General features: G+C 59.1%; 3 protein-coding genes and 5 non-coding genes across 10 annotated transcripts; all 8 read left to right on the forward strand.

The window, feature by feature from the left end:
• Window positions 1-44: 44 nt before the first annotated feature.
• On the forward strand, window positions 45-1,970 carry RPL13A (ribosomal protein L13a). The gene is made up of 8 exons (XM_051989820.1): window positions 45-82; window positions 279-351; window positions 569-634; window positions 831-932; window positions 1,131-1,216; window positions 1,396-1,455; window positions 1,547-1,669; window positions 1,856-1,970. The coding sequence occupies exons 1-8, from the start codon at window positions 68-70 to the stop codon at window positions 1,940-1,942; spliced, it is 612 nt and encodes a 203-aa protein (XP_051845780.1). The 5' UTR covers window positions 45-67; the 3' UTR covers window positions 1,943-1,970.
• On the forward strand, window positions 425-508 carry LOC127558489 (small nucleolar RNA Z195/SNORD33/SNORD32 family). Its single transcript, XR_007952869.1, has one exon. It is a non-coding gene; the product is annotated as a small nucleolar RNA Z195/SNORD33/SNORD32 family (small nucleolar RNA).
• LOC127558499 (small nucleolar RNA SNORD35) lies at window positions 670-760 on the forward strand. Its single transcript, XR_007952879.1, has one exon. It is a non-coding gene; the product is annotated as a small nucleolar RNA SNORD35 (small nucleolar RNA).
• LOC127558490 (small nucleolar RNA Z195/SNORD33/SNORD32 family) lies at window positions 974-1,061 on the forward strand. The gene has a single exon (XR_007952870.1). It is a non-coding gene; the product is annotated as a small nucleolar RNA Z195/SNORD33/SNORD32 family (small nucleolar RNA).
• LOC127558491 (small nucleolar RNA SNORD34) lies at window positions 1,244-1,317 on the forward strand. The gene has a single exon (XR_007952871.1). It is a non-coding gene; the product is annotated as a small nucleolar RNA SNORD34 (small nucleolar RNA).
• Window positions 1,707-1,792, forward strand: LOC127558498 (small nucleolar RNA SNORD35). Its single transcript, XR_007952878.1, has one exon. It is a non-coding gene; the product is annotated as a small nucleolar RNA SNORD35 (small nucleolar RNA).
• A 7,599-nt stretch (window positions 1,971-9,569) lies between the features above and the next one.
• On the forward strand, window positions 9,570-11,583 carry RPS11 (ribosomal protein S11). The gene is made up of 5 exons (XM_051989825.1): window positions 9,570-9,677; window positions 10,434-10,565; window positions 10,642-10,717; window positions 10,801-10,930; window positions 11,374-11,583. Exons 1-5 carry the CDS (start codon window positions 9,663-9,665, stop codon window positions 11,495-11,497), a joined length of 477 nt encoding a protein of 158 aa, XP_051845785.1. The 5' UTR covers window positions 9,570-9,662; the 3' UTR covers window positions 11,498-11,583.
• Window positions 11,584-17,890: 6,307 nt separating this feature from the next.
• On the forward strand, window positions 17,891-20,794 carry FCGRT (Fc gamma receptor and transporter). 3 transcript variants are annotated; one of them, XM_051989801.1, is made up of 7 exons: window positions 17,891-18,006; window positions 18,423-18,512; window positions 18,727-18,969; window positions 19,062-19,337; window positions 19,892-20,170; window positions 20,261-20,383; window positions 20,474-20,794. In XM_051989801.1, the coding sequence occupies exons 2-7, from the start codon at window positions 18,431-18,433 to the stop codon at window positions 20,560-20,562; spliced, it is 1,092 nt and encodes a 363-aa protein (XP_051845761.1). In that variant the 5' UTR covers window positions 17,891-18,006; window positions 18,423-18,430; the 3' UTR covers window positions 20,563-20,794. The 3 variants fall into 3 exon arrangements, with proteins under 3 accessions (XP_051845761.1, XP_051845763.1, XP_051845762.1); XM_051989803.1 differs by having other exon boundaries at window positions 17,892-18,006; window positions 18,760-18,969; XM_051989802.1 differs by lacking the exon at window positions 17,891-18,006 and having other exon boundaries at window positions 18,300-18,512.
• The last annotated feature ends 286 nt before the right edge of the window (window positions 20,795-21,080 follow it).

Below are 21,080 nucleotides of genomic sequence, written 5' to 3' on the forward strand. Positions count from 1 at the left end.
CCCCTGCGAGGTGGATAAGGAGGCCCCGAGGTGGAAGAGCTCCTTCTTTTCCCGGGTGGCGTCGGCAATGGCGGACGGGCAGGTGAGTGCTGCTGACTGTGGCGGGCCCGGACTTCTCTGGAACCTCGGCCAACGGTAGCGGGGCCGCGCCTGAGCCACCCAGCGATGGGGCAGCGGGGGTTGAGCCGCGGTACCGGCCCGGCCGAGGCAGGGAAGAATCACGTGGTCTCAGGGTCTCGGGCCAGCCTTGACCCCCGCGTCTCCTCCTGCTCCCTCAGGTCTTGGTGATCGACGGGCGGGGCCACCTCCTGGGCCGCTTGGCGGCCATCGTGGCCAAGCAAGTCCTGCTGGGTAAGTGCGGGGGTCCGCGCCCCACGTGGGCGCGGGGAGGGCGCGCGGAGCCCGGGGAGGGAGGGCGCGCGGCAAGGCCGGTGATGAGGAACATTCACCATCTTTCGTTCGAGTCTCACGACCATGAGACCAAAACCATGCACCGCTCTGAGGCCTAGCCCGACCCCCACTCCCCCAGCCTCGCTCCGGCGCTGACCCGGGCTCCTTGTCCCCGCAGGCCGGAAGGTGGTGGTGGTTCGCTGCGAAGGCATCAACATCTCAGGAAACTTCTACCGGAATAAGCGTGAGTCGGGCGGGAGCGGGGATTCGGGCGCGGCTGGCAAGTGATGTCCTTTCTCACGATGGTCTTCAGAGGTCCAGATGCCTGGTCCCTGCTGATTGTGCCTTAAGGCAGAGCTGATGCTGGCCCTGGGGGAGGGGCTGCTTCCATTACTCGGGACGGATTTTCACCCCCTTCTTCCCCCCCCACTCCTCCGCAGTGAAGTACCTGGCCTTCCTCCGAAAGCGCATGAACACAAACCCCTCCCGAGGCCCCTACCACTTCCGAGCGCCGAGCCGAATCTTCTGGAGGACCGTACGAGGTAGAAGCGGGGAGAGCGCCCTGCTCGTGGGGGGGCCGGGCCCGGGCTGTGATGATGGCGACTTTTGTCACAGGTTCGAGTTTAGCGACCATGAGATGACAAGATCCATGCACCTCCATCTGAGCTCTGGGAGGGAGGGGGTATTTGGTGCCCAACTAGAGATGAGGGGTGGCCCCTCACCTGAACTCTTCTCCGCAGGCATGCTTCCCCACAAGACCAAGAGAGGCCAGGCTGCCTTGGAGCGCCTCAAGGTGTTTGACGGCATCCCCCCACCCTACGACAAGGTGAGCTCCCCAAGGGTCTGCCCCCCTGGCGTCAGTGATGCTCTGTGTTACCTACATTGTTTGAGGTCTCCCTGAGAAAACCAGTGTTACCTGAGACGCCCAACTTCAGCCAGCCCTGGGTGGGAGGCCCATCCCTAATGTTCCACCATCACCCCATCGATCGGCTCCTTCCCTTGCAGCGTAAACGCATGGTGGTCCCAGCTGCTCTCAAAGTGGTCAGACTGAAGCCAACCAGAAAGGTGAGTGTGAAAGGGTTATTTCCCTAATTGGGGGGGAGGGGCTCTTTTCAGAACTGGGTGCAGTGATTCCTTCGTGTATTTCTCCCTACAGTTTGCATACCTGGGGCGCCTGGCCCATGAGGTTGGCTGGAAATACCAGGCTGTGACTGCAACATTGGAAGAGAAGAGGAAAGAGAAAGCCAAGATCCATTACAGAAAGAAAAAGAAGCTTACGGTGAGACACGGGTTGGGGGGAGCCACGGGAGACACCTGGCAGATGATGTTTGTTCTCACGATGGTCTTCGGATGCCTCCGGGGTACTGCCGACAAAGCCACATGGCTCAGCTGATGCCAGGGGACTTGGCGGGGAGGGAGCTGCCAGGTTCCTGGACCCACAGTCACAGTTTGTTTTCTCCCACAGAAACTACGAAAACAGGCAGAGAAGAACGTGGAAGGCAAAATCCACAAATACACAAAGGTGCTGAAGAAGCACGGGCTGCTGGTGTGAGTCCAATAAAGTCTATCATCCACGGCAACCGGACTCCTGGCTCCTTCTGTCCCTTTGTGCCAGTGCCTCCCATCAGGGGAGGGAGTGCTTTGGGGGCCCACACACACAGCAAGCGGGGCTTGAGAGGACATTCAGTGCCATAAGTTTGTCCTTAACTGAGCAAGGAAGGATTCCTAAGGTGGGATGCCTGCCTCTGAGCGCTTTGTTTTCCCTCCGGGGTTAAAGTGATGTGGCCTGGGAATGGAGAGAGGGGTCAGACTACATCTGCAAACCCCATACAATCTTGGGGTGAGGACCCTGGGAGGGATCTGGGGAGAGAGGTCCTTGTGACACTTGAAAATCTCCCCAAAGACAGAGCTTGGTCTCTACTGCTTTGTACCCACAGTCTGGGTGCTTAATAAATAAAATGTTGAATTTTTAAAAGCATATTTTGGTTAAGCCATTTAGGGTCTGGTGTTGGCCATATTAGGATTTTTGCTTCCTTGCCATGAGGTCCTAGGTTGTACCACCCTGAACTCTTCTGCTTCGGTGCTTTTTCCTTTGCCATCATCTTCAGAAAACTGCTTACCATTCTCTGGGATTCTTTTCCCTTCCTAACCTCAACAAGTTTGTCGGCCAAGCTTAAGTTTTTCTCAGCCCATTAGATCTACTTAAGCTCTGAGAAGCTGAGGTCTCAAGTATGCACTAGTTGGGTGCCCTGGGTCTCCCTAACTTAAGCTTTAGACCAGTTTACCTCCCAGACTGATCGCCCCCATCCCACCCCCAATCTTACCCTACTACCCAAGAAACCACACTCGGGATGAGTAAGGACAAATCTCCCACTTAACCTCACTTTTCAGGCCCCTCCTAATTAGTTGGAAATAGCCCATGGCCATGAATTATTCCAAAAGCCCTTGATTGTGTTGAGGTCATACTCCAACAGTTCCATAAGCAGAGGTCAACCCTGGTTCCCAACATCTCAACTACTGTAGATGGGCCCTGGGTGCAAGGAACAGATGAATCTAGAACGCTTTCCAAAGGGAAGAAAATACCCCAAGTAGGGGAGAGCCCCGGCTGCTTGGTGGGAGGGTGGCTAAGGGAGCTCCCTCAAGGTCCCCTATCAAGTTAGGTATTCCTGGCTGCATTCACCTCCCGGCAGAGGGAGGCAGAGACTACTGTGGTGGTGCCCAATTGAGTGGGCAGGGAGGCTTTCCAGGTGGCTGATGGGAAGTGGGAACCACAAAATGGGAGTCACCTGTGAGCACCCTTCTCTGTGAGGATGTAATGGGGGAGGGGGACAGTTCTATGAGGAACTGTGGGTTATAAAAGGGAAGGAGTGCCCTACCTGAAGCAACAGATCAAATCCAGCCTCCCACACGTGCTCTATGATTCCGAGGGAGTTCACTTAGACTTGACCTGGAGAGGGATGTGGCCAGACCCAAATGAAACCAAATCAGGCCATGAAGGCACCAAACTGAACAAGAATGGGGTCATGAGTTAGTCTAGAACTCGTTCATGGAGAGGTGATTAATTGGAGTAAGGATCAGGTGACCTACGGGAAATAGTGGGAGCTTCCACAGGGGCCAGATGCCCACCTAGCACCACAGTGCCCGTTGACCGGAGACCATTGGACAAGTAGGTGTCAGAACATCTTGGGAGCCTGATGGAAAAAGTGGGAGTGACAGTTTCAATGGATCAGTGATGGACAGAAGCAGCTACACCTAGAGAAGGAACACTGGGAAATGAGTGTAAATTGTTTGCATTTTGGTTTTTCTTCCCGGGTTATTTTACCTTTTGAATCCAATTCTCCCTGTGCCACAAGAGAACTGTTGGGTTCTGCACACATATATTGTATCTGGGATATACTGCAACCTATTCAACGTGTATAGGACTGCTTGCCATCTGGGGGAGGGAAAAAGTGGGAACAGAAGTGAGTGCAAAGGAAAATGTAGAAAATTACCCAGGCATGCCCTCTGTCAATAAAAAGTTATAATTATTAAAAAAAAAAAAAAGTGGGAGTGAGGCCCTGTGCCCCTTTAAAGGGGTTGAAGGTTGGAGGAATTGGCAATCCGTGGGACTGATGGTGGGAAGGGGTGGGCCTGGGGCATGGGGTACAGTGCTTGTGAGATGGAGGATGAGGGGGAAAGGGGCACTTATGGGGACAACGGGATTTTCAGTTCTGTGCAGCTGAGTGTTCCGGAGGGGAGAAGCAGGAAGACATTGAAGGGTTTGGCAAGGGCTGACTTGGGGAGGGAACCGGCCAGGGACTTGCAGGATGGGGCAGGAAAGTCCGACTCCCCTTGACCCCACTTGTAGGTTACTTGGCAAGGATACTAGTGATCCACCTTCTGCTTCTCGGCCTCCTCTAATGTGTGGGGAGCAGACCAGCCGGGCACAGTGACCTCCTCCAGGCTGGCGCTCTACCCGTTTCCCCACCCAGCCACCCCTGCAGGGCTCGAGGAAAGCCGAGGAAGAAGGCTGGGCAGCTGGGGAGAGCCAAGAAATGGCAGGAGGTTAGTCAGGAATTCCTATTAAGGAAGTGTTGGGAGAGCCAGCTTAGCATGAGCCCCGGGTGGGGCAGGCTGGGAGCAGACTATTCAGGCCCAGAAATCTGGAAGGGAAGCAGTGAGAGGGGCCGGTGCCATGGCCCTGGGTCCTACCTCTCTGCTGACGGCACACAAGGCTCCTCTTCCCGGCCAGATCACCAGAAAAAGCCTCCGGTCCCCTCCGGACTCGTTCCTTAGCCCTTGGCGGTCCGGCTTCTGACGTCATGAGAATCTCAAATCCCCGAGCTCATTTGGATCCCGGGGCTCAGTGCACGGAGTGCCAGCCTGTAGGCGGGAGGACCCGAGTTCAAATCCAACCTTAGACTGGCTGTGTGACCGTGAGAAAATCGCAACTCACCAGCCCCACAAGAAGCGCCTGTGAAGTCCCAGCCCCTGCACTAACGTTGGGTACAAGGAGTGGTACAAGAGTTCCTGCTCTGTCTGAGGGGAGACAGCATCCTGGGCACCCAGGATAAAGACCCGGGCCTTCAGGGGTGAAGGCTGCCTGGGGGAGGCAGGGGTTAGGGACCTGAGGGAGCAAGGAGGGCCAGAGAAAATGCTGCAGAAGCCGCCAGGTGGGCTAGAGTACATGAAATAAGGGGGGAGGGGGGAGGAAGGCTAAGGAGGGCCCCCCAATGGCAAAAGAGCATCTTGTGTTGGATCCTGGAGCCAATAGGGACCTTGCTGGATTTGATTGACTGGGGGAGTGTGACTGGGGCAGACCTGGGCTTCAGAAAAAGCCTCTTGGTGGTTGAATGGAGGAGGCCCAAGGTGGGGAGAGGCAGACAGGCTCTCATCTCTCTCTCCCTCCTTCCCTCCCCTTTCTCCCTCCTCTTGCCCCTCTCTCCCCCATCCCCTTTCCCCCTCTCTCTCCCTCACTCTTTTCTGTTATGGGCCAGAACTTGAAACAAGGAGCTAAGTCAGTGGGATTGATAGAGACAATAGCTATCTAATTTAGCAAGGTTGGGTATGATTGATTTAATCCTCCAAGGAGATGTCATGGGCCAGAACGTGAAACAAGGTACTGAGTGGAACTGAGGAGATAATGGTTAAATCTAGTTTAGCATTGATTTCATCCTAAAACAAATAATGGTTTCCCAGTGATAGAATGATTGCTGTGTACTCAGTGTGGAACATGTAGGGCCAGAAGGACAAGCGCACTAGAAGCTCTCTCTTCCACATTTGTTGTGGCTGAAGCACAAATCTTTGGATTTGGGGAATTCAGGAGCCAGAGAAGGCAGGCAGGAGCTCAAGCTCTTAGAACCAAGACTACAGAAGGCCTTTAAGAAAGCTAACCGGGCGCAGGAAGGAGACAAGACTTGGAAAGAGAAGGATTTGGACTTTAATCCCTGACTGCATTTGGGGTGATTATTAAACTGAAAGGAAGGCTGCTCCCAGAGAACTCCAAGAAAACCTCAACAAGAGACTATTACACCTTTCCCTTCCCTCCCTTCCTCCCTCTTCTCTGTCTCTCTCCTCCCCCTTTCATCCCTCTCTTTCATCTTTCTTTTCCCTTCCCTGTTTGTGGCAAGAATTGGAAACTGAGTGGCTGCCCATCAGTTGGGGAATGGCGGAATAAGTTATGGTGTATGAATGTTATGGATATTATTGTTCTGTAAGAAACAAGCAGCAGGAGGATTTCAGAGAGGACGGAGAGATCTGCATGAACCGATGCTGAGGGAAATGAGCGGGACCAGGAGATCAGTGGACACAACCACAAGATGTATATTATAACCCATTGCCGCTCTTTTCAACATCGAGGTGATTCAGACCAATTCCAATAGACATGATAGAGAGAGACATCTTCACCCAGAGAGTGGACAGTGGAGACTCAGTATGGATCCCAGGGTTTTTTTTTTTGGTTCCCTTTTTCTTTTCTTTTTTTATTAAAGCTTCTTATTTTCAAAATATATACGTGGCTAATTTTCAACATTCATCCTTGCAAAACCTTGTGTTCCAATTTTTTCCCTCCCTTCTCCCCACCCCCTCTCTTTAGATGGCAAATAATCCAATATATGAATTCTTCTGTACATATGTCCACAAATATCATGCTGCACAAGAAAAAAAGGGGAAAAAATGAGAAAGAAAACAAAATGCAAGCAAAACAACAAAAATGGTGAAAATATATATTGTGATTCATCCTCAGTTCCTCCCTTTGGATGCAGGTGGCTCTCTCCATCAGACCATTGGAACTGGCCCAAATCACCTCATTGTGGAAGAGGGCCACGGCCATTAGAATTGATCCTCATATGATCTTGTTGAAGTGTATAATGATCTCCTGGTTCTGCTCATTTCACTCAGCATCAGTTCATGTAAGTCTCGCCAGTCCTCTCTGTATTCATCCCGCTGGTCGTTCCTTACAGAACAATAATATTCCATAACGTTCATATACCACAATTTATTCAACCATTCTCCAATGGATGGGCATCCATTCATTTTCCACTTTCTGGCCACTACAAACAGGGCTGCCACAAACATTTTGGCACATACGGGTCCCTTTCCCTTCTTTAGTATCTCTTTGGGGTATAAGCCCAGCAAAAACACTGCTGGATCAAAGGGATGCACAGTTTGAGGCTTTGGGCATAGCTCCAAATTGCTCTCCAGAATGGTTGGATCCATTCACAATAACATCAACAAGAACACAAGATTTTTAAAGGGTGAATGCTGAAAACTATGCATATGTTCTGAAAATAAAAAGCTTTAATAATTAAAAACAAACAAAAAAAAGAGAACAATCTCAGGGAGGTAATTGATATTATCATCCCCATTGTACAGATGAGCACACTGGGGATGCCGGGGTGCGGACTTGCCCAGGCTCACGGCACTAAAGACTGTCTGAGGCTTTATTTGGACCCAGGTCTTCCTTATGTCAAGTGCACCACGGCGCCTCCTAGGAGCCTCTGTCCACAATTGGGGCCAGCTAGATGGCACAATGGGTAGTCACTCCCTGAGTTCCAACCCGACCTCAGACACCGATTAGCCATGTGACCCTGGGCAAGTCACCTGTTTGCCTCAGGTTCCTCATCTGTAAGGAAATACACGACAACCCACTCCATATCTTGGCTAAGAAAACACCCAATAGGGTGGAGAAGACTCAAATACGTATGAACAACAACAAATGCCTTAACTCTCCATTCTCTCAATTCCAATAGACTTGGGATGGAAAATGGCATCCAGCCAGAAGCCTGGAGACTGCCGGGAACCAACATCCTGTTTTCCCCTTTTTCTTATTACTTTTTTTGTTTGTTTTTTCCCTTTCTCGTGGCTTTTCCCTTTAGGTCCGACTTTCCTTGTGTTGAGGTCTAGCTTTGGGGAACCTAAATGAAATTAGGGTTAAGGTCTAGTGGCAGGTTTGGGGTACAGATTTGGCCAAGGGGGTCTAGTAGCAGCGCGAGTTCCCAATAAAAGCATTTATTGGCCCGGAGAGCTAGATTGATTAAAGAGGTTTATTATTAGATAAGCAAAGGTAAAGTATAGGCGAAGGTAGAGATAAGGAGGGCACTGGACAGAGGGTCCAGTGGACAGAGGGTCCTCACATGGCAGCCATGTTTGGAATCTCTGCAAAGAGGGGTTCCCAGCGTGGCCTTTTTATAATAGGAGACTTAGCTCGAGGGGCTTTCGGGTGTAGCCCCAAAGTTGGCTCATATCCGGGTGGGGCTGGGAACAGGTCAGATCTTCTATTGGAATTCAAAGGGACCAGGATTTGTGAGTTAAAGGGCAATTGACATGATTAACTAGGAGAGGGGGGGAATCTAGAAAGCAAGCTTTCCCGCATGCACGACACAAAAAGGACAATGTTTACAAGAAGTGCACACGTCTGGCCTATCTGGGAGAGCTGCTGTGAGGGAGTTAGGGAGAAGAACCAGGGATGCAGGGTCTTCCAAAAGTCCCTGCGGGAAGGAAGCGAGCGCGTATTCAGCGCAGACAATGCCCGGGGCACGTGCTACAGGCTTTAAGAATCTCTCCTTTTGGGGCATGCGTTTAAGCTATGTGGAGCTACTCCCGGTTTAGAGAGGGGGGAGGGGAGGGAGAAAAATTGGGAACGGGAGGCTTTGCAAGCGGGAATGCTGAAAACTCTCTATGCTCCGGAAAAAAAGCGAGAGTTTAAGCAACAGCTCATTCGGTCCTCAAACTGCCCGGAGGCAGGCGCGTCCTCATCCAAGCGTCACCCACTCGTGGGCCTGTGGGTAAATTTGAGCTCGGGGCTGCGGGCTGGAGACCCAGGCCTCCGGAGGCCGCATGGGCCAGAGGTCCCACGAGGGGTAGACGGGGCTCAGCCAGGCAAGGTCTGTGCGCGGGGGGAGGGGCTGATTTTCCCGGAGAAGGCGGGCCTTCCTCGGAGGCGGGGACACAGTGCTCCTGGCGACCTCTCCGCCACTGTCCCCGAAGCCCTCCCCTTGGGAAGTGCCCTCCGTGGCCGGGGGCCGCCGTCCTCCCTTCCTCAGCGCCCCCAAACAGCCCGGGTCGCCCTCCTGAGCCACTGCGGCCGCGCCTCGCCCCCGCCCTCCCGCTGCGGGATCCCCCGGGGCCGCAGTCCGTGGGGTGTGATCTTGGGCGAGTCACGGCTTGCCTCGGTTCCCTGCCCGTAAAATGGGACACTACTGGGCGGCCCAGGAGGGCGGGTGGGGGCGATTAGCACAATGGGGGCCACACAAGCCCCGATTCCTGTCATCGCGGTCGTTCTATCTCCCAGCATTCCCCGGGGACTAGGCTCCTAATACAAAGAAAAAAAGCGGGCCATATCGAGTCTGACTGTGTGCCCCCCAACTTCTGCCAGGGGAGTCAGAGGGAAGGGCCGTAAAGCCCTCCCGGGCCGTGCGGGGCTCAAGGCCGCATCCACAAAGAAGGCCGCCGCTTGATTGGCGGATGGAAAAGAAAAGGGCACGGAGGACGTTCCCCGACGCTCCACCGGAAGTCCCGCCCCTCACGTCACGGCGCCACCCACTCCCACGTGGTGTTTTTTTCCTTCTCCGCCCCCTGGATGGACACCACGTGTTCCTTCTCCGCTTCCCGGAAGTCCTGCCCACCTCCTCCTTTAGCTCCGGTCTTGGTCCCCGCCTGCCCGCTCCGGCGTGTTGCGTCACTTCCTGCTCGGCCCTTGCCTCGTGTTTAAGGAGACCCCGGCGGCGGCTTTCCGGTCCTTTTCGGTCCGTCCGTCCTAGAGAAGAGGAGCGAGAGACGAGCGAAGCGGCGCCATGGCGGACATCCAGGTGCGCGCATGCGTGGGCGCGGGTTCGGTTCGGTGGGGGGTGGGGAGGACCCCCTCCCCCCGCCGCAGAACCCAGCACCCCCGGCCCCACGTGGCCGCGGGGGTCTCTGATGCCCCATCCGTGCCTCTGGGACTCCCTCCTGCCTCTGGGGGTCTCTGCGGTGCCTGAGGGTCTCTGTGTCTCTTCCTCCTATCCGAGCATTTGCCCCGTCTCTCCCCCCGGTCTCTGAGAGTCTCTGCGTCTCTGTGCCTTTTTTGTGTCTGTCCCCTTATCTCTGTCCGCCCGTTTTCTGCCATCGCCGTGTCTCTGACCTGTCTTTGCCTCCCTTCTGCGGGGAGTGCGGGCGCCCATCAGTCCCTGGGGTGTGTGCCCACCCCCAGCCCCCCCAGTTGTGTGCCCGCCTACCCCTGGGGTGTGTGCCCACCCCCACCCCCCCAGTTGTTTCCCCGCCTACCCCTGGGGTGTGTGCCCATCTTCTCCTCCAGTTGTATGTGCACCTGCCCCCCAGGTGTGTGCCCATCAACTCCTGCAGTTGTGTGCCCATCTGCCCCTCCAGTTGTGTGCCCACCTGCCCCTGTGTTGTGTGCCTACCCCACCCCCCCCAGTTGTGTGCCCACCTGCCCCTGGGGTGTGTGCCTACCCCACCCCCCCAGGTGTGTGCCCATCAGTCCCTGTGTTGTGTGCCTACCCCACCCCCCCCAGTTGTGTGCCCGCCTGCCCCTGGGCTGAGCCCCCCGCTGTGCCCTCTCTCTGCAGACTGAGCGTGCCTACCAGAAGCAGCCGACCATCTTCCAGAACAAGAAGCGGGTGCTGCTCGGGGACACGGCCAAGGAGAAGCTGCCCAGATACTACAAGAACATCGGGCTGGGCTTCAAGACCCCGAAGGAGGTGAGTGCCCGTGACCTCCCCTCCCCCCAGGCCCTGGCTGCCTGCCCCTCCCCCTCACCTCCTCTCCTCCCTCCAGGCCATCGAGGGCACCTACATTGACAAGAAGTGTCCCTTCACTGGCAACGTCTCCATCCGAGGCCGGATCCTGTCTGGTGAGTCGGGGGCCGGTGGGTTGGGGACGTGGGAGCCCGGCCTGGCTGGGGACCCTCGGTCATCTCCTGTCTCGCGCCCCCAGGGGTGGTGACCAAGATGAAGATGCAGAGGACCATCGTCATCCGCCGGGACTACCTGCATTACATCCGCAAGTACAACCGCTTCGAGAAGCGCCACAAGAACATGTCCGTGCACCTGTCGCCCTGCTTCAGGTAAGGGCCTCGCGCCAACGGGAGCCAGGATCTCAAGGGCGGGGTCTGGGACCCTCCCTCTGTGCCCGCCTGTCGCTGGGCGACTGCCTCAGAGGAAGGAGCTGGGGGGCCCCTCCTCCCGCTGCGGGCACCAAGACCCCGGCTCTGCCCTCCGTGGGCCCCGCTGAGAGGGAGAGTGTGGGGGGTGCAGGCTAGGTGCCCCTGGCACCGAGGAAGCCTGGGAGGCCAGCTGGCCCGTCTGGGTCCTGCTGACTCCGGTGCTCTGCCCGCAGGCCTCCAGGCTGAGCCTGGGTTGGTGTCCGCTTGGCCCAGCCCCCTTTCACCCCTTCAGCCTCGGTTTCCCCTTTGGTTGTGGCGGAGGGGCTCGGGCCTCCCCGGCCTGTACCCCGCGGGAACTCTGGCTTGGGGGTCGGCAGCTGACCCTCCCCGTTCTGTGCCCGCAGAGACGTCCAGATCGGAGACATCGTGACTGTGGGCGAGTGCAGGCCCCTCAGCAAGACCGTGAGGTTCAACGTGCTGAAGGTCACCAAGGCAGCCGGGACCAAGAAACAGTTCCAGAAGTTCTGAGCCCCCCTGGCGGGGGTGGGGCGCGTGTGCCAGAGTGCCCGCCGTGGCCCTGCCAGCTGCTCTGCCAATAAAGACATCTTTCCCTATTCTCCGTGTCCTGTGCCTGTGTGACCCCCGCCCTCCACCTGCTGTGGACCCTTCCCCACTGTGGTCCTTGAGGACCCGACTGCTGAGGGTGCGGACCCTCCAGTCCCCTCCCCTCTCCCCAGCTCGGGGATGGGCCCAGTTGTGGGGTCTCGGGCTCAGTCAAACCCCAGCAAGGATGCAAAGGGCCTGCGCTCTTCTGGCTCCTGTGGAGTTGGGGGGCGTCTGCCCGGCCCCGCCCCAGGCCCCCCTCACGGCGGCAGGAAGGGCGCCTTTGGAAGAACCCGGAGGGGCCGGGGAGACGGCAGCTCCCCGGGGGTCCTCCTCTGGCTCGAGCGGCTTACCCCCGACTCCCCATCCCCCACAGCCCGTACCGGGTCTCCGATGGACTCTGGTACGAGGGTTGGGAGAAGGGGCTCCGGGACCGGCAGACGGGCTGGGCGGCTGCTGCTGCTGCTGGCACGGGGGAGCTTTAAAGCAGCCCCCCACCAATCGCCGGCAGCGCCCGCCCAGGGTGGGGGTGTGGCAGGTTCCTGTGAGAGGAAACCCAGGGGCCACATCAAAGCCCAGCGAGCAACAGGAAGTGCTCTTGGCCCCCACCCAGGATCCTGGGCAGGGGAGACCCCACCCTTCTGTCCTCGCAAAGGGGCTCCAGTGAGGGGGACCCGAGGAGGCCGGGGGAAGGTTTCGCTGGCCGGCCTCCAGGGCAGCGCCCCCGGGCCCAGCTGGGATGGGCTCTCGGTGGCCAGCGGGCACATTGTGGGAGTCCCCCTCCTGGACTCTACCCCCATCAGGCGCCCACGAGGGGGGGGGGGGAACCGCCCTTCCCCCAGGGACCAGAGTTCAAATCCAGCCCCTTTGTCTATGAAGCAGCTGTGGTCACCGTAGGGCCTGGGGCAGTTGTGGGATCCAGAGTGACTGGCACCCTGCTCGCTGCCCAGTGGGGGGCGGCTCTGCTTGGGGTCCTGTTGTGGGGACCCTCGGCCCAGGCCGGGAAGCTGTTCTGGCAGGTGTTCCAGCCCGCTCTCCTGGTCCTCCCGCTGGCCAGTGGCGAGCCCTCCCTGCGCTCTCCGGCCAGAGAGCATCCTGGGAATGGAAGGCAGGGGCCTGGAGCGTCCACGGGGGAGCAAAGGGGAGGAGCTCTGGGGGAGAGCGGGGACCACGCCTGGGGCCGGGCTCCTGTGCCCACTTTCTCCGGGGGCATGAACCTGGCCGGCCAGCGCTCACCCTCGGGCCCAGAGCTGGGGGCGGGCAGGGCGCGGGCTGGAGCCTCCCCAATCCTCGGTGGGCCCGAGATGGCCTGCAGGCCCCTTCTGCTCCAGGAGCGGGAGCCCGGCCGAGGGGGAAAGGAGGCTTCCTGGGACACCACTCCCAAGGGGAGCATCCTGGTGAGCATTTATTAAGCGCCGAGGGTGTGCTGGGCACGGTGGCTAACTGCTGCAGAGAGGAGCCCCGGCTCTCCCAGGCAGGGGCTCGGGAGGCACCGAGGTCAAGGGGCGGGAGGGGGCGAGGAGGGGGCTCGGAGGTGCCGTGGGGGGAAGGAAAAGGGTCCTGCCGCGGCGCCGGCTGGAAAGTACCCAGAAAAACCAGAAGATGCAGGCGCATAAAAATAGCCCAGCCTTGGTTCCCAAGAAGGAGGAAGAGCCGGCGGGAGGGGGCTCTGGGTGCGGGCCCAGGGTGAGGTGGGCGTCGCCCTTGGAGGCTGCCGCCGTTTTCCTCTTTATTTGTGTCTGTGGCGAGGGCTGTGCAGTGGTTGGGGCCGGGGGCCGGGGGGCGGGAGGCCGCGAGGGGAGAGGGAAGGTGACGCCAGAACAACTCTTGGGAAAGAGGTTTTTTTTTTTTTTTTTTTTTTAAATTTTTATTTAATGATTACTTTATATTGACAACATTATCCCTTGCACTCGTTTCTTTTCCAATTTTTTTCCCCTCCCTCCCTCCACCCCCTCCCCTAGATGGCAAGCAGTCCTTTATATGTTAAATATGTTGCAGTATATCCTAGATACAATATATGTTTGCAGAACCGAACAGTTCTCTTGTTGCATAGGGAGAATTGGATTCAGAAGGTATAAATAACCCGGGAAGAAAAACAAAAATGCAAATAGTTCACATTCGTTTCCCAGTGTTCTTTCTTTGGGTGTAGCTGCTTTTGTCCGTCATTTATCAATTGAAACTCAGGTCTCTTTGTCAAAGAAATCCACTTCCATCAAAATATGTCCTCATACAATATCGTTGTCGAAGTGTATAATGATCTCCTGGTTCTGCTCATTTCACTTAGCATCAGTTCATGTAAGTCTCGCCAGTCCTCTCTGTATTCATCCTGCTGGTCATTCCTTACAGAGCAATAATATTCCATAACATTCATATACCACAATTTACCCAGCCATTCTCCAATGGATGGGCATCCATTCATTTTCCAGCTTCTAGCCACTACAAACAGGGCTGCTACAAACATTTTGGCATGTACAGGTCCCGGGAAAGAGGTTTTTAAGGAAACAAATTTGGAAGGTTCTCGAAGAGGCTCCTGAGCAACTGTAGGAACTCGGTGGCTCAGGGAGTCCGCGAAGGCGGGAGGGGGACGGGGCGAGCGGGGGCTGTGCACTGGGTGCCTGGAAGCAGGCGAGACCCCGGCAGGGCCCGGGGAGTTTGGGGGTAGGAGGCCGTGATTCCCGGCGCTGGGACTTTTCCTTGGCCAGAGCTGTGATTTCCCAAGTGAGGCGGGTTCCTCTTCCCATAAAAACCCTTAACCTCCGGCAAGAGAACTCGGCAACAGCAAGATCCTGTCCCGCTCAATGGGGACGGACGGACTGGAGCAAGGAGGTGCTTCCGGTGTGTTCCAAAAGGCTTGTGGTGGCGAGAGCCGGCTGGGCCCGGGAGAGACGGGGCCGGGTGGGCCTGGGAGAAGCCAGGGGCCTCCTGGGTCACCTCAGGGCCTTTGCCCTTTTGTTGCTTTTCCTTTCTCATTCTCCCCTTTAATCTGATTTTTCTCCCGCCGCGGGGTACTTGTGGAAATGCACATGGAAGGCTTGCACACGATTGCGTGTTGTCTCGGGGAGGGAGGAAAAAGCAGGAGCACAAGATTGGGTGAAGGCTGAGAACTGCAGCTAGTTGGAAGCTAAAAGCAGAGGATCCGGGGGCGCCTCGGCTCCCACCCACGTTCGGTCCCCATCGGCCTTGGGGCGGCCGCGTCTGTCAGTCCATGGGATGCCTCGGCCGGTGGCCGGCTCAGTGGGAAGAGCCGAGGCCCCCGTGATGGCAGCACAGTCTCACCCCATTGGCTCGCAGTCCGTTCTTCCTTCTAGAAGGGGGCCATGACAATGGGAAGGGGGGACCCGGACACGCGAGTGATGTGGATCCAAGTACGGGAGGGCCCCGCAGTCACCGGCCTCACTCCGGAACCACCGAGTCCAGTTGGGACAGTGGAGCGGGCAGAGGCAGCCAAGTCACTGGGAGGGCCGCCCCCCCCCCCCCCCCCGCCCCCTCCATCCGCAGGTGGGTGGAGTACAGCTCCACCTGGTGGCCAAATTCCATCCCACTCCCTTGCTGGATAATTACCCAGTGGCAGCCTGCCTCCCAGTAGCCGCCGAGGGCTCCCCTGTGGCCTCTCCTGTGGCCTCCCCGTGGCCTCTCCCGTGGCCTCTCCTGTGGCCTCTCCTGTGGCCTCCCCATGGCCTCCCCGTGGCCTCCCCGTGGCCTCTCCTGTGGCCTCTCCGTGGCCTCCCCGTGGCCTCCCCGTGGCCTCCCCTGTGGCCTCCCAGTAGCCTCCGAGGCCTCCCCTGTGGCCTCCCCGGTGGCCTCCCCCGTGGCCTCCCCGTGGCCTCCCCTGTGGCCTCCCAGTAGCCTCCGAGGCCTCCCCGGTGGCCTCCCCTGTGGCCTCCCCGTGGCCTCCCCGTGGCCTGCTCTTGGTTCTGCTCCTCCCTCCCACCCTTGTACAGGACACAGGGACGCCAGGCGGGGAAGTCCGGGAGACTCCCCTTCTCCGGTCCAAACCGGCCTCAATTCCTAGCCGCGGGACCCCGAGCGAGCCCCTTCCCCCCCTTTGTCTCCCTTTCCTCGTCTGTAAAATGAGCTACAGACGCAAATGGTAAATCGGGCCAGTATGTGCCAAGAAAGCCCTGGACGGGGTCGCCAAGAGTGGGACACGGGTGCGAAACAAACCAAACTAGAACTCGGAGCAGACCCCGGAGGCTGCTTCCCCCCGGGGGGGCCTGGGGTCTGAGTGCTAGAGGAGATGAGCCCATCCACTTTCAATGGGCCAGTTCCTGGGGCTTCCTTGGTTGTGGGGAAGAAGGATGGGGCAATGCGGGAAGCTGCGAGGAGGCGGATTTAAGCCTTCCTGATGTGAGCAAAAAAAAGAAGAAATCCTGCCGCTGCAGCTGTCCCCGCGTGGGCCGGGCTCCCTCGCTGACATTTCTCCCACCGAAGGCCGGCTGCTTTTCCTGGGAGGGAGGCTCGGAGTCGGACCGAGAGGAGGAGCAGCAGCAGCTCCGCCATCCCCTCCCCTGGACGGGGAAGCTCTCCTGTGGAAGGCGAAGCTCTCGGGGTCTTGAAGGAAGCTGAGGTGAGGCGGGGGAGGCTCGGGGAGGAGGCAGGATCTGCTGAGCTGAACTGGAGGGTTCAAGAAGCGGGTGAAGGGGAAGAAGATTGGAAAGGCAGATTTGGACCAGGTTAGGAAAGGCTAGATGGCACAGTGGGCTTCCCATTGGACTCTACAGGGAGGAGGGAGTCGCTGGAGGTTTTTTTTAAGGAAAATCCCTTGGGCAGTGGGACAAAAGACAAGAGACCAGTTAGCACCGTTTTATAGTTTAAACAAATGTATAGCGGAGGAAACTGAGGTAGAAGTGAAGTGCCCCACGTCACACAGACTAGGGTTTGAGGCTGGATTTGAACTCGGGCTTTTGTCACTTCAAGTCCGGCAGATCCATGGCCCGGTGGTCTGGGGAAAGGGTAATGAGACGCTGAGCTAGGGCGGGAGCTGCGTGAGTTTCCAGAAGGGGACGATGCCCGAGATGGGGGAAAGGTGGCAAGATTTGGCAAAAGAGGCGGAAAATGGCCGAGCCAGTAGGAGCAGGGGCTGATTGGGTGGAGAAGGTGGAGAAGGTGATAACGAGCAGGAAAGTGTGGAAGACAGGCGGAGGGGGGGCGGTCACCAGCTCTGGTTTGGGTTCTATGGCAGGGAGGTCATCCTCCGAGAGGAGTCCAAGAAAGCCACAGATCCACATGGTTCTCTTCTATTTTCTTCTGTTAATTATTCCCTTACTTTTGCTCATTGACTTAGAAAGCCACAGCCACATGATCTCTGTTCTATCGCAGTTTTACCAATTTGCTCATTATTCCCGTTACTTTTGCTCATTGACTTAGAAAAACCACATAGTCACATGATCTCTGTTCTATTGTATTTTTAGGAAATTTCTTTTGCTCATTATTCCCGGTTACTTTTGCTCATTTAGAAAGCCACAGATCCGCCTCATCTCCGTTCTCTTGTATTTTAACGTCTTTTGCTCGTTACTCCCGGTTACTTTTCCTTCCGGTTTGGAAGTTGGCAGCTGTGTCTGGTGTCCGGCCTTCAGGAGTGGTACCAAGTTAAAAAGGTCCAACGGACGGCGGAGCTGGGGGAGGGGAGAACAGTACCGGGGACGGGGGGTGGGCAGGGCCATGTGGAAAGGCAAATCAAAGCGGTGCCAACGAGTCAGTCGTTGGATCAAACATTGATTAAGCGCCTACTCTATGCCCAGCACCGGTTAAGCACTGGGCCTCGAGGCCCCTGCCCCCACTAACGGGGTCGCCAACTCGGGGCGCAGCCCCCGTCCCTGGGCGCTGTCCGGAGGGGGCCGTCCCGGGAGCGCCGAGGCCCCTCCCAGCAGGTGTTTCCGCCGAAGCTGCTGCCCCGCCCCTCGAGGCTGCTTATTTACCTCGGGAGTAGGGCGCGCTCTTGGCCCCGCCCCGATGTTTTTGGGACTTGGAGTCCCACGGGGCCAGAGGGGGCGGGTCCGGTGGAAGCCCAGCCCGTTCCCCTGCTAGTTCCCCGGACTCCCCCTCACTCCCCGCCCCCTCCCACGGAAAAAGTAGACAGCGGGCCCCAATCCCACCAGCCCCGCGGAAGGCCTGACCGAGCCCCCCGCCCCGCCCCCGCAGCGCCGAGGCGCCCGGCAGGGGGGCAGGGCCGGCAGCCCGACGGGCGAGGCTGGCCCTTTGACCTTGGGCGCGCAGTTGTCCCTCCGTGCCCCGCTCCCTCGCGCCGTACGGGACGTTAGCGGGGGCAGGGCAATTTTAGCCTGGATGGGCAATTTTCGCCGGTCTCCGCCCACTCCGAGAGGGGAAGTGGGCCAGGGGCCATTCCCGGAACGGAGGCGGGGCGGGGGTGGGGGGCCCGGCGCAGATGGAGCTGGAGTAGAACGGAAGCAGGAGAGGCCGGAGCTCCAGCCAGGGTGGGCTGGGTGTGGGGGAAGCGGGCGCAGTAGGGGAAGTGCCCGAGGTCTGTCACGAGAGTCCTTGGCCAGCGTGAGCGAGGCGGGCGGACCGGGCAGCGCGGCCCGACGCGGACTTCGGAGTGCCCCGAGGGGGCGGGGAGTCCGGCTGCCAGAGCAGGAGGGAGAAGACGGGGGCCGAGGGTCCTGGGGGCGTGGCCGGGCTCTCGGATCCTCCTGTGGCAAGTGGGGAGGGCAGGGCAGAGGCCGTGGGGTTCTCCCGGGGGAGAGCTCGGGACACTTGTGGCCTCCCTGGGGGTGGGGGCGGGGAGCCATGCTTTCCTGCAGGGGCTCTTTGGAGGGTCCCTCCCGTGAGGACGCTGGTTCTGGCCAGTAGCTGGATCCCTGTGCGTCTGTGACTCGGTTTCTCTCCTCAGGTCTCAGAATGGGAAGTCCCTCTCCTAAGCCCCAGAATCTCCCCTTCCTGGTGCTGCTGTTGCTCCCCTTGCTGAGGGTGTTGAGTGCAGGTGAGGGAGGAAGGGAGGGAACCCGGAGGCTTGGGCGGCAGATTTGGGTGGCGGGCCATCGCAGGCCCCCCGCTGTCCGTATACCCCCTCCCCCTTCCCTGTCTCTCCTGGCCATCGCTGATCGTTTCTTCTCCCCGTCTCTCCCCGATACTGGTCGGCCTGGCCTTCTCTGGCTGCCCCCGTGGGTCCCTGGGACCTGGGCTTGCACCGGCAGGGACGCCATCCTTATTCTACCGGCTCACTGCAGTGTCAAGTGCCCCTCGGGGGACCCCCAAGTTCTGGGGCTCGGGATGGCTGGGCCCCCAGCTCTTCCTGACCTACAGCTCGGGTGGCAATGCCGAGCCTTGGGGGGCCTGGCGCTGGGAGTCGCAGGAAGCCTGGTTTTGGGAGGAGGAGACGTGGTACCTGAAGAAGCAAGAACGGTTGCTGCAGGAAGCCTTAAGGGTGTCTAAGGAGGGTGAGGTTGGAGGGTCTCCGGGCTGGGCTGGAGGGGGCTCCTGGGTAGGAAGGGGCTCCCTGCCTCACGGCCTTCTCTGGGGCCTTCGCTAGGGGCCCAGATTTTCCAGGGCCTGGTGGGCTGCCAGCTGAAGCCCGACAACTCATCTCAGCCGACGGCTCGATTTGCCCTGGATGGGGTGGACCTCCTGACCTTTGACCCCACGAGAAGAGATTGGTTCGGACACGGCGCGGAGGCCTCCAATGTGAGGAATAACTGGCTGAACGAGAGCAAGCTGGCCGAGAAGGCGGCGGAGTTCCTCCTCATCAGCTGCCCCCAGAGACTCAAGAGCCACCTGCAGAGGGGCAAGCACAACTTCCAGTGGAAAGGTATGGGAGCAGCTGGCGGCGGCCGGGCCGGGGGAGAGCGGTCCCAAGTCCCCCGACTCCCTGCCGGGCCCGGGACCCTAGAGGTGGACCCGGAACGTGGGACCAGGGCCGAGGAAGAGACCCCGCCCCGTAGTGGGGAAAGAGGCGGCCCCGGGAGCGTGGGATCTCCTGGGGAGGCCCCGGAGCTGGGGCGGGATCACGGACCGGAGGAGGCCATTTCAGGCCGGTCCCATGTGGGCGACCCAGTCGGGGCTTCCTTGGCAAAGCCCCGGGCTGTGGCCATTTCCCTCCCCAGCTCATTAGCAGAAGAGGACACTGGGGCCCGCAGGGCACGGGCCGGGGGTCCCGGTACCAAGGGTCTGAGGGCTAAAGTTCCGGAGGACCAGTCTGAGGCCCTGGCCACCCTGTGCTCTCTGGCGCCCCCTGGAGGCCGCAGTGATCGTTCCAGTCCCCTCACTGAAGTGAGCCGGAGGAAGGCAGGCCCTCAGTCCCATCACTCAGGTGCCGGAGGCTGGCCCCGGGGGGCGCCCCTGACCCCGGCGTTTTTCCCTCAGAGGCCCCGGAGGTGCGAGCTGGAAGCCTCCCCGGGCCGGGGGCCGCCCTGTCCACGCTCAGTTGCCAGGCCTTCTTCTTCTTCCCACCCGACCTGGAGTTGAAATTCCTCCGGGAGGGGAAGCCGGTGACAGAGCTGTCGCCCCGGTTGGAGCCATGGCCCAATGGAGACGGCACCTTCCACTCGCGGGGCACCCTGCAAGTCCCCGCCGGGGATGAGGCCCTCTACAGCTGCACGGTCCAACACCCTGCTCTGACCGGCTCCATCACCGTGAACTTTGGTAAGAGCAGGGGTCCCCTAGGGCCACGGGCTCCTCGGCCCCATCCCGAAAGCTCTCTCCACGCCCACTGACCCCCCCTTCCCCCTGCAGAGACCCCTGGCAGACTCCCTCTGCCCATCCGAGTCAGTCTGGTGGCAGGCTCCTTGCTCTTCCTGGCGTGTCTGGCAGCCGTGGTGGCCTGCGTGATCTATAGGAAGAGGGGGGGCCGTCCAGGTAAGCCGTGGCCCGGGATTGACAGGGGCAGGGAGGGCCGGCAGCCTCCCCCTCATCCCGGTGCCTTCTTTTCTCTCTTGCTCACGTCAGCTCCGTGGATTTTCCGGCGGCGGCGTGCGGGAGACGACGTGGGGGCCCTGCTCTCAGCCCCCGGCTCTGCCCAGGACCCCAGCTCTTGAGCATCTGGCGTCCTGCCTGTCTGCTGCGACCCCGCTCCCTCCCGGGGGGAGGGGCGACATCCTTCCGCCTGGCTGGGGGTTGTGTCTGGAGGCAGCTCGATCTCCGGAAGAAGTCCCGGCCCCTGCCCACCCTGGCCCGCTCCGGGCAGCCCTCTGGGATTTCCCTTCTGACAGTGCAGAAATGTCGATATGTTTCTCTCTCCCAAACAAAACAAGATGTTGGGTCCCCATCTCCACAGTCTCCTTTTCTTCCGCGTTGTGTTTGGGGGTGCGAGGTGCATTCACCGAATGGGGGGGCATCCTTCTCGGGGAAGTTCTTCCCAGCGTCTACCCGGCCGCTGACTTGCTGCGGCTGGGACCCTTAGCGCTCGGCCCGCCCACCCCCGCCTGCTGCGGCCCGGCCGGGGCTGCTGGGAGTTGTAGTTTCCCGAGCCCTCCGAAGGCATTGTAGACTGACGCCACTCAAGCTCCCAACCCCCGCTCCGCCCCCGCCCCTCGGCTCCCACCCTGAGGACGTG

Source organism: Antechinus flavipes, chromosome 3 (assembly GCF_016432865.1).
Source record: "Antechinus flavipes isolate AdamAnt ecotype Samford, QLD, Australia chromosome 3, AdamAnt_v2, whole genome shotgun sequence".
NCBI classification, from domain to species: domain Eukaryota; kingdom Metazoa; phylum Chordata; class Mammalia; order Dasyuromorphia; family Dasyuridae; genus Antechinus; species Antechinus flavipes.

Bases quoted from the DNA above. Each gene is read 5' to 3' on its own strand.
- RPL13A (XM_051989820.1), top strand. The intron at 933-1,130 runs GTAGAAGCGGGG...TCTTCTCCGCAG, and splicing joins CTTCTGGAGGACCGTACGAG to GCATGCTTCCCCACAAGACC. The intron at 1,670-1,855 runs GTGAGACACGGG...TTTCTCCCACAG, and splicing joins GAAAGAAAAAGAAGCTTACG to AAACTACGAAAACAGGCAGA.
- RPS11 (XM_051989825.1), top strand. The intron at 10,566-10,641 runs GTGAGTGCCCGT...TCCTCCCTCCAG, and splicing joins GCTTCAAGACCCCGAAGGAG to GCCATCGAGGGCACCTACAT. The intron at 10,718-10,800 runs GTGAGTCGGGGG...TCGCGCCCCCAG, and splicing joins CCGAGGCCGGATCCTGTCTG to GGGTGGTGACCAAGATGAAG.
- FCGRT (XM_051989801.1), top strand. From the start codon at position 18,431: ATGGGAAGTCCCTCTCCTAAGCCCCAGAATCTCCCCTTCCTGGTGCTG. The intron at 20,171-20,260 runs GTAAGAGCAGGG...TTCCCCCTGCAG, and splicing joins CTCCATCACCGTGAACTTTG to AGACCCCTGGCAGACTCCCT. The intron at 20,384-20,473 runs GTAAGCCGTGGC...TGCTCACGTCAG, and splicing joins GAAGAGGGGGGGCCGTCCAG to CTCCGTGGATTTTCCGGCGG.